This window comes from Acanthisitta chloris, unplaced genomic scaffold (genome assembly GCF_000695815.1).
Source record: "Acanthisitta chloris isolate BGI_N310 unplaced genomic scaffold, ASM69581v1 scaffold31762, whole genome shotgun sequence".
Taxonomy (NCBI): domain Eukaryota; kingdom Metazoa; phylum Chordata; class Aves; order Passeriformes; family Acanthisittidae; genus Acanthisitta; species Acanthisitta chloris.
In genome coordinates, this window is record NW_008662693.1 from 1 (window position 1) to 10,935 (window position 10,935).

Consider the following 10,935-nt stretch of genomic DNA (forward strand, 5'->3'; position numbering starts at 1 on the left):
CGACCCCTTCTTGGCTCCGGGGCTGTGCTGGTCTCTCTCGGTGCTCTTCTTCTGCTTCACGGCAGACTCTTCGAGGAACTTGAGGAAGGACACTTCAAAGCCCATGGGCTTGAAGGAGCTCCAGTCGAAGGCCGCGGGCTGCTCCTCGGCCGTCTGAATGGCCACGGCCGTTTCCTCCTCCCTGGGAGGGCTGCTCCCCTCGGTGGGCTGCGCCTCCTCGGGTTTGTCGGCTTTCTTCCTCTTATTCTGAGCCACGTTTTTTTCTTTGCTTGCCCTTTTCAGGTTGTTTGCTTTCTGCCCCTCTGAGGGGCAGGAGTCGGGCTCCTGCACGTCGCTGCTCACGCCGGGAGGGACCTGTGCTTGGCTTTCGGCAGTGGAACAATCCTCGTTAATCAGTTTCGTACTGAACAGCTCTGTCAGTTCATCCACTTCGTCCTTCTCGCTCTTTTCAGGCTCCTGCTGTGGTAAGGTAGTTGTGCTTGAATCATTATTGCTCACTATCAAACTCGGTTCAGGCTCCTTCCCCTCAGGCTTCGCGTCAGCCTCCTGCTGCTCGCGGGGGGTCTCGGTCGCCTGGGGGACCGAGTGCTTTTTAGACACAATAAGGAGGTTCCTGTGTTGGGAAGTAAATGCTTTGGAGAGCTTGTGGCACTTGTAATGCCTTATGATGTTGCTCTCACTCGTGACCACGGAGGAGCAGCCCTTGATCATGCAGGGGTACTGCGTCAGGAACCTGCTGGTGCACTCCGACAGCGCGTCGTTCCGCGCCTTGATGGAGTACACGTGCTTGCCCCGCTTCAGGGAGTAAGCCTTGTTCTCCTGCACTTGGATTCCCTTGGAGTTCTTGTTCTCCAGGCTCACGCTCTTCTTCCGTTTCGTTTTCACCGACAGCCTGTTGCCTTCCTTCCCTGACCTGTTTTTGAGTCCTCTCTGTTTAGACTTCAGTGGTTTCTCCTGGTTTGCTTTGCTGGAGATGTTTTCCTGGCCTGGCGTCAACCTCCTGGGCCTTATTAGGTGATCTTTATGCCTCTCGTTGTGTTTGTTAAAAATGTGCCTCAGGAGGTTGGACCTGGTGGCATAGATACGATCGCAGCCTTCGCAGTCACACTTGAACACACCGTCGTCCTCCACCTTGCTGGGCCTGATTTTCACGCTGTGATCCGTCTCCAGGTGCACCACGTAGCTGAGATAAGCTGTAAACGAAGACTTACACTGAGACTGGTCACAAAAGAACCTTCCCACCTCCGGGGCCGACTTCATGCTCCCGATCTGCTCCGGGGTCATGTCGTGGAGCTTCACGTAGTGCTGGATCAAGCCGGTGACCTCCTGGAAGATGCGCGAGCAGTCGCTCACCTCACACCTGAACTCCCTGACGGCAGGTTTGGCCTCCGGCTCCTCACGCTCCTCCTTGCCCTGCTCGGTCTCCTCCTCCGCCTCGGCGGGAAAGGCAGGCAGGTCTGACTTGTGCACGGCCTGGTAGTGCAGGATGAGGTTCTGCTGGATGGTGAAGGCGGCGAAGCAGCCCTGGTGGACGCAGCGGTAGGGTCTGTAGGGGCTGTAGCGCGGGGGGAACTCCAGGGATTTCGGCACCGGCTTCCGAACGCTTCTCTCCTCCTTCTCCTTCCTGTACTTCCTCGCCTTGCGCGCCTTGGCCTCTGCCTCTGCGCTGCCCAACGAGGCTGCGCTCGGCTGCTCCAGCGGAGCAGGCACCACCTGGGGAGGCTTCTCCAGTCTTTCGGGAAGATTGTTCTCTGGGAGAAGTTTTTCCAAGACTTTGACAGGCTCTGCAACTTCCTTTATCTGAGCTTCCTTGAGCAGCGGAGCGACGGCTTTGTTGTCTGTGACTAGTGCCTGCAGAGTTTTGATCTCGACGGGCCGCGGGGCTGTGCTGACGGTTTCCCCTTGAGATCTCCTGCCATAAGGCCTTTTAATTTTCAGCTTCACCATCTCCTCCGTCGTGAAGTGGTGGACGAGCTGACAGTGCGCGCGGAGGTTGGAGTTCCTCGTGAAGGTCTTCGGGCAGGTGGGTACGACACATTTGAACGGGGCGTACTTCAGCTGATGCTTCTTGATTTCCAGAATCATCTCCGCAGTGTACTGGTGGACCTTGCCGTAGTGTTTAAACAGCGCGTCCTTCGTCATGGCGCTGTAGCTGCAGCCTGGGTTCTGACACACGAAGGGTTTGTTCACTCTCTCACCAAACTGAAGGTTACTCGTCTCTGCAGAGATCTGCACGAGGGGTTTGTTCTCCAGCGACATGAGGGGAATGGCTGCTGTGAGCAAAGCTGCCGGAGGACACTGGGAAACACTCTCAGGGATGTGAACGGGAGAATCATCTTCCAGTTTCAGCTTCTGCAAGCCCTCCAAGATCTCCAGCATTTGAGTCTCATCCTTCTGAGTCGCCTCAGACTGGGCAGAGCCACCCTTTGCAGCGGTGACACTCCCCGTGTGCACGGAGAACTGGGCAGGACTGGGCAGTTTTACACCACGTGCAGAACTCTCCGAAGAAGCCTGTGTGTTATTTCCTTGGGAGCTCTGTCCCGGAGCAGCAACAGTATCCTGAACTTCAGTTTTCACCTCGAGCCTCTGTGAGCTCATAGCAGTTTTAATGATTTCCAGGGTTTTCTCGAAGTTCTGCATAACAGTGTCCTCTGAAATCTGTCCCTCTGAACTTGCCTGCACACAGGAACTCACAGCCACCATTTGGGAATCCCCATTTTCAGTCTTGACTGTCAAAGGGGGTAGTGCTGCATGAGCCTCCAGGTTTGGCTTGAAGTTCTCTTTGAGACTGGCCATGAACAACTGATTGTCAACGTTGTTGAGCTTCTGCGTGAGGTTTTCCACCGCTGCCTGAGGGCCACAGTTTGCCAGCAAGTTGGGCTGGAACCCTTCTCCCTGGATCTGCACGTTTCCTTCCGTGCTCTTGGTGAGGAGCCCCAAGGCTGCTGCGCCACTGACTGCTGCTTTCTGGGGCGTGTTGGGCACGAGTGGGGGAGTAGCTGTTTTTCTCTTCCTCTTTGAAGAGCTGGTTCCCTTCTTATTCAAGCTGCTTGACCCTGAATTCTGGGGACTGCTTATAACTGAGACTCGCGAACTGTTCCCTGCAAAGCTTTGTGCGGCTGCTGCCACCGCACTGGGCAGCGAGGCAGGACGTTTTCCAGAGTCTTTAGCATTAATTCCTCTGTGGCGAAAGCAGGCAGGGCCTTGCAGTCGTTCACTGGGGGGATTTTGGCATTGAGGGGCCTGTTTTGGTCAGTTAGCAGGGGGCTGGGGCTGCAGACTGGCTGCAGCAGGGGGGAGGCAGTTGAGTTGGGGAGCACAGCTGCGTTCACCTGCGCCGTGCCGGAGACGCAGCTGGTGGGAACCACACGTGGAAGTGCTTCCGTGTTCTCGAAGCTGCTGGGGACGCCTGCGGTTTCCAGGGCTTGTTTGATGATCTGATTTCCCTCCTCGTTGCCGCTGGGATTACTAAAGCTAGCCACAGTGGCCCGTGGAAACATGGACTGCAGCAAGGCTGTGGATCGGTTCTCGGCCGCCAGGAACTGCAGGAAGGAGGGATCTTTGAAGCAGGACTCTGGGCTGAAGGCTGACTCCGGGGGCTGCTGCAAGCTCAAGGAATTGGAAGAAAGAATCATACTGGCGAGCAAAGACTGGCCATTAGCCTGCAGAGCTTCTGGAGAGATCTCTGATCCTTCGAGAGGTTTACAGTAAGACCTCTTAGATAAGTGACCACCGAGTGATCTAGGATTGGTGAAAACCCTGAAGCACCTGCTGCAGATAAATTTGCCATCCCTAATTATTGCAGGCCACTTTGCCCTCTTGTTATGCTTTGGCTTCCGTTCCTTCCCATTAGGGCCCTGGCCATGATCCTCTTTCACCTTGTCTGAAGTTGGGTGTTGGGAACTAGCTTCACTGAAGTTATTTTCACTGCTCAATCGTGAGGGGAATATTTGATCAACGCTCTCCTCTTTAGGGAAAGCAGAACTAGTGTTTCCTTCTAGAGGCAATGAAAAGCTGTTTGTGCTGCTTTCCAGCTGTGAGAAGACTGAATTTGGAGGATTCTCTGCTGACGAAGGAAAGAGAGACATTGGGCCATTCTCTGCAGGCAAAGGAAGGAAAGGATCCGAACCACCATCAATATTCAGAGGCATAACCGTTTTTGCCAGGTCATCCAGCTGGGAAGGTAAGGCTGCCCCAGACAGGCTTTCCATCTGTGAACACAAAACACTCTCGGGTTCACTTTTAATCCGAGCGGACAAACTCGGGTTTATGACGCTTCCCACTACAGGCAACATGGGACTGGCCAAATTTTCCAGGTGGGCTGGGAAAAGAGTACTTGGGACGTGCTGCACCTGGCTGGAACAGGCAGGACTCAGCGTGGCCTTGCCCTGTGGAGTGAAAGCAGTGGTGCTGGGGCTGCCCACCTGGGGAGGCAGGAGGTAGATGACCTTCCCGTCGCCGGGCACGGCGCCGGATTTCCGCGGCTTCTTGTTCCTGCGCTGCAGTTTGAAGGCAGCGTACTCCTCGGGGTGTGCTGCCTTCATGTGCTTGCCAATGCTCTGGGAGGAGTTGTAGGTGCGAGTGCAGCCCTCCACCTGGCAGCTGAACTTCTGTGCTGGGGCTGCCGGGGGCACGCTCGGCTGCGCGGGGAGAAAGGTAATGCTTTCCAGGGTTTTTAAAGGCAGGTTATACAGATTAGCTGCAGCTTTAATACTGTCCTCGATTTCAAACTTGGGCACGGGCACACTGTTTCGATACCCTGTCTGGTTCTGCACGCTGAAAGGGTTGACAAGGCTCACTTGCCTTTCTAAGCTTTTTGATTCGAGGGCTTCTGGTTTTAGTGTGTCTGAGGTCACAGGAGTATTCTGAGTCTGGCTGAGACAGTCTTCTTCCTTTCTCTCTTGGAAAACTGGAAGACAAGAGTCCACGGGTGGGCACAGCTGCTGGACTCCAGGTACAGGGGCATCCACTTTGGTGGCAGCAGCAGGCAATTTCCCTCTTTTCACAAAGTTCTCTCGGATCTTCTGGCTAACTGCAGACAGCTTAATGCTGCCTGCTGGAACTGCCACCTCTGTCTTCACTGCCCCCACGGGAGGCTGCTCGGAGGCAGCACCAGGCAGGGGATCCCTCTGCTGCAGCACACTCACCGACGTGCTCACACTCTCATTCCCCACTGGCTCTGCCTTGATCTGGTTCCAGACGTTCTCTCCTTCAGCGAAAGCACTTCGGCTGTCAGCTGGAGGAGATGCCAGTTCCTCCTTAACAGCAACTCCATCTGTGTTTTCATCAGCTTTGGAAGGCTGGCTGAGATCAGCCTGATCAGTCTGGCTGTCAGGCTGCTGCTCCTTCTCAGGCTGCTGGTTGTGATCCTCCACGTGCTTCTCCAGCTCGCCCTGGGAGCGATACACCTTGCCACAGCCTGGCACTTTGCAGGTGTAGGTGTTGTAGTGTTGTGCTTCGTGGTCATAGAGCAAGTAAGCTTCGGAAAACACTCTGCCACATTTAGGGAACATACACTTGGCTCTGAAGACCTGATGCTCCTTCCGGTGTGTCAGCAGCTCGGCGTAGCTGTTGAAGCCAGCCTTGCACTTCATCTGGATGCAGATGTAAGGTTTGCTGCCACAGTGCATCTGCAGGTGGTCATTCAGGTGAGTGACACTCACAAAGTGGCGCCTGCAGTACTGACAGATCACCTTTTTGCTCTGCATTTCCAGAAAACGTTTAGCTTCTTCGTTATCTTTGTGCCCCTTGGCGTGTGCTATTAGGTTCTTGAAGTACTTAAAGCCTTTCTTACAGAAGGTCACGGGGCAGGTGAACTCATTGACAGGGAGAGGCTTTGGGACTGGCACTATCTCAGGTATGTAAGGTTTGTCCTTGTCGTCGTTCTCGTCATCTGAGCCGTCGTTGTCGTTAAACACGATGAAGTCTGTGGAGTAGAGACTGTTCTTCTTAATGGGTCTCTGCTCCTGCTTGGACACAGCATTGGTTTTCTGATTCTCATTGGCAGTTGCTATTTTAGGAGGCCTTCCCAGCCTCCTCAGTGGTTTCATAGCAGCCAGCCTCTCTTTGCTGGATTTTTTAACATGCAAAGTCACATGGGGAACAAAGTTCTCTTTAGAATTAAAATTCTGGGCACAAATGGGGCAACTATAAACCCCATCTTTGTAGTGTTTCTGTGCATGTCTAACTATCCTGTGGCCCAGGAACTCCTTGTCACACAACACACAGTACTGCATGTAAGCTTGCCAGTTCCGAAACCTGGCTGATATGAACCCCCTCTCTCTGAGTTTTTTGATCTCTCTCTTCTTCTGCTTTTCGTCTCTGATACCCTTAAGAAGGCTTGTAGCTTCATCAAGGCCACCAAGCCCGTTCACAGAAGCGTCTTTAGACCCTTCTTGGCAATCCTCAACCTTCTCATAAACCTCACTGTCGTTGAGTTCATCTATGGATGACACGATGGAAGCTTCCTCGCCCATAAGTGCCAGACACTGACGCTTCAGCGTCTTCCAGTCCCAGAACTCTGGATCAAAAGGCCACTGAGTCTTCAGGACGAGTAAGAGCTCACAGCGCAGGGAATTTGGTATTGGAAGATTCTCCTCATCATACTTCTGGTCAGGCTGGTTATAGAGCATTTCCACGGCGTAATACGCATCCACGGTGGGCTCGAGGAGGAACTCGCTCAGCTGACAAGCACGTTTCACCTCCAGGTCCTCTGGAAGCAAGCAGGAGATGGTCTTGCAAATGGAGATCTTGACATCCGTGTTCTCACTGGACTCCAGGCGCAGAGCTTTGACACACAGCTCAATGCAGGTCGCCAGCCCAGCACCATCGATCTGCAAGGCAACACTCGTGTTAGTGAGCCAGCCCAGCACGGCCCGTCCACCCCCTGAGGCAAAGGTGGCACTGTCAGCAAAACCTGGAGCTCAACCCTATACTTCTAGAGACTTAACAGCACCTAAGGGCAAACCACTAAGCTGCATAGTTTGCCTTCATGCTACTAAAAAGTGGAGGTTTACACACGACTGAAAGGCAAATTAGCAGCATGTCCTGCCTGGTGTGAGGACTTTAGGACTGTATGTTAGAGGTGCTGAGTTCATAGTAGAGCAATACTGAGCTTTTTCCACGAAGTGAAGCTGCCAGTTGTGGCACAGTTGCTGGGGATGAATTCTGTGGAGATTTAACTTAACCCTGGGCAGAACTCGAATGGTACAAGGTGCTGCAGTTAAACATGTGATCTTGGAAATCACTGAAGGTGTAAAGGTTTCATTTTTAGAGACTACACCACTTCAAAGTCAACTGGCCTCAACTGAACACCAATTTCAGTCCAACTAAGAGTACTGAGCAACCTGCTCTGGTGGGAGGTGTCCCTGCCCAGGGCAGGGGTTGGGGCTGGAGGATCTCTAAGCTCCATTCCAACCCTTAAATTCTATGAGTCTATTAATCACAGTTAAATGTTCCATCATTTGAATGTTCCAAAGGCCACGTGCTCTTTTCCCAGTCACACCCTCAGGCAACACTTCCATTCATGGCCACCTGACAAGCTCTTTCTGCTGCCAGGGATGCCCAGAGAGGCTGTGGGATACATGAGAATAAAGTTCAGCAAATTCAGGAATGCACAGGTCTCCTACCTACAAGGTCTCCAACTGGTGCCACCAGCAAAATGATCCACTGCTCACTGGAGAAAGACCAGCTTGGCATGGAGCCGACAGAGCTCTAAGTGACCAGACCCTGTGAAAGTTGTTTTCCTCCCTCTCTCTAACTCCAGTTTATTTCAGATCTTTGGGCAGAAAACAGCCTTTAAGATGAGAAGCCCATGATTAGCCATACCAGAGCACTGCAGGAGGGAAACAGGGGGTTTAACTCTCAGGATTAATATCCTGCCCCACAGAAACCTCCCAACTCAAAAGTTCCCTGAGAGCTCAATTTAGCACCAACATTAAATATTGCACCTGCTAAGGAAACTAAGAAAATCAGACTCAGAGGTTAGCTGAGAGAGATGAACAGTTCTAACACAACACTGGGTCTAAGCCCACTAACAGCAAGTCTTTCATTTATCACAGTAAACTGCATCCTTGCAACCCAAAAGGGTTTTTTTCAGGGGGTCTTTTTTGCTTTTTAAGCTTTCTGTAATTTGCCTTTTCTTAAGTGTTAAAATGCATTCTTCATTTCCCTTTTTGCCTCCATTTTCTGTACTTTTAGAAACAACACAATGATGAGGAAGGTCAGGACCTCCAGAGGCCACGGGCAACAGCAGGGACTATACCCTCACCTCTAGTGTTTCCACCTCAGCTGTGGCATCCAGCTCTTCTGTTTATCCCCAACCCTTTTTTCCCAAAGGAACAAAGATGTTTCAATTATTCTACATGAACCGACTTTACCTGCAGAAAGGTAGTTGCTATGACCTTCCCTAAAACCAGTTAGGATTGCCCCAAAGCTGATGCTACACACAAAGACAAGATGTCCAAGCACCTTGCATCAATTTTCCTGATGACAGTCCCATTAAAAAGTGCCAAAAATATTCTTTGAGGAGTATCCTTACCTCTGAATTAATTACTTTAATCAGGAAGAAAATGTGATAAACAGTCTTAGTTAACACAGAAAGTTGACGACATCTCTCTAGATACACTTGAATAGAAGGCTCTACCCTTTGCTGCAGTTTACTCCAGAAAAGAGTCAGTTCCCTAGAACAAGAGAACAATATTTCAGGGCCAGCAAAGCAACCACTAATCTGATCACAAGAAATGCAAGACTGAGAACAGTTTTGTCATTGGGAGAGGGAAAAAAACCCCTGAATTTACTCACACCTTACCTTAGAGGGAAAAGCTCTTTTGAAAATACCCATGATATTATTATCTGAAGCTCCAAATTATGGCAGTGACTCAGTTCCACAAAGACAGCTCAGAATAAAACCACTAATACCACAATTTATGCTGCATAATTTACAGACCCATGATGTGGCCCCGAAAAAAAGTCTTGCACAGTTTTCTTTTCACACACTGGAATTGTGCGCTTCTCTCCTCTAACTAATGCCTAACAGCTATAGCAGACTGAGACCCCAGGGAATGGGCTGGAGTTGTGTCAGGGCAGGGTTAGGCTGAGATTAGCAACTGGTTCTTCTTTCCCCAGAGGTGTTTGGGCCCTGAACAGCTCCCAGGGCAGTGTCACAGCCCCAAGGCTGACAGAGCTCCAGAGGTGTTTGGCCAATGCTCTCAGCACAGGGTGTGACTGTCAGGGATGTCTGTGCAGGGCAGGAGTTGGACTGGGTGATTCTCAAGGGTCTCTTCCAGCTCTGAGTGTTCTGTGATCCTGTGAAAATTGGCTTTTCTCTGAGGTAGATACATTTTTCCTAAACTGCTTTTCTTTATGAGCTGAACCTGTGACTTAGGGAGAAATTAGCCCTCAAAGCCAAACACTATTCCTGCATCCACATTACCTCACTACTAGTTCATTCCTCCTTAGGTACAAAGAGCCAAGAGCATCTAGTACCTTGTGGAATGGTGTAACCCCCAAACTCTGAGCAGAATCTCTTAAGGCAAAACCTACAGGAGCAGTTTTCTCCTGCTGCTGCACATAAAAAGGAGCTACATAAACTGCTGCAGGAGTTGTACAGGTTTGCAAGTGGGCAGAGGGAAATTCAGACCCCAACAGCTCAAATATCTGCCAACAAAGACCAGTGGTTTGTTACCACATTCATGTGAGGAGAAAAGTTTCTCTGTGAGGATGTTCAGGTGGGAATCTTGCCCAGGGAGGTGGTGCAGTCACCATCCCTGGAGGTGTTTCAGAGGTGTCTGATGTGGCACTGCAGGATCTGGGTTAGGGTTTGGGGGTTCCAGCAGTGACAGGTCAATGGTTGGACTCCATGAACTTGCTGGCACTGTAAAGCAAGCCCTGAGCAGGGACCTTCAGCTAACTTGTTGTGGTTACAGCAGCAGAACTCCTTTCCTAAGGTGTGCTGGAAAAAGCACACTGCATTACCTGAGGACAGGTGGGAACAGCCCTGGGGCACTGAATGCTGACACAGTGCTGACTGTTTGTCTGCAGACATGACATTTCTTACTTCTACACTATTCATCAGCTGTTGGTACTTGCCTCATCCTATATGCAGCCTTCAGATTCCTGTAACGGAAGCTAAACCTTGCAAAATCCTGTTCTCTCTTCTTTCTCAGCTTTCCAGGAGCTTTATCTCCTTCCTGTTCAGCTCACAGATTCTATCAGTGACAGAAAGTTAACTCATGGCTTATGTATCAGCTCTATCTTCCCCAGACTGTCTTCCCCACACTTTGTTCCAGCAGGCAGCAAACAAGCTCCAGACTCACCAGGCACAGTACATCTCTCCCTGCTGCAGCTGGCGAGACAGGAATGCTGCACATAAAATCAGAGCACTTTTCTCATCTCCATCAGATTCCAGGTTACAGATCATTTCCAGAGCATCTTTGCAATCTACTTCTGCAATCTAGAAGGGAGAAAACAAGAACAAGGCTAAGAAAGTGGGTTCATTTTCAGCCATAGAATCATTTGGGCCTTTGGAAAAAGACAGGAATTCAGAACTCAGTGAGTGTTTAGCAATCAGAGATTAGCTTGAAAGCAAATCAGTCTGTTCCCAGGCAGTGGCAAAACTGATTGTGCCACCAGACAAACTGTTCTGTTACTGTGAGTATAAACTTACTTCTCAGAGATATGACTTACTTGCACCTACTGCCCCAGGCACCTAAGAATTTTAAAGCACAGCACTGATTATTCATATACATTACACAGACAACTGAGAGATGCAGATGAGCAACTTTAAATTGCAGCTTAACAGACAAAATTACCTGAAGTCACTGGTATTATTACTGCTTTGTGCTCAGTGTCCATGTGGAGCCCAGAGAGAAGTGCTGTCCCTCGGGGTCAGTGCTGTCCCTCGGGGTCAGGGCTGTCCCTCTGGGGTCAGTGCTG

General features: G+C 50.8%; 1 protein-coding gene across 1 annotated transcript in view; it reads right to left on the minus strand.

Moving 5' to 3' along the window:
- Positions 1–6: 6 nt before the first annotated feature.
- ZNF292 (zinc finger protein 292) overlaps positions 7–10,935 on the minus strand; it is a gene marked incomplete at both ends in the record, with an annotated part of 12,937 nt that continues 2,008 nt past the window's right edge. Inside the window, 4 exon segments of the mRNA XM_009070695.1 lie at positions 7–3,146; positions 3,149–6,833; positions 8,540–8,681; positions 10,317–10,453. Of these exon segments, the coding sequence (XP_009068943.1) occupies positions 7–3,146; positions 3,149–6,833; positions 8,540–8,681; positions 10,317–10,453 (7,104 nt within the window).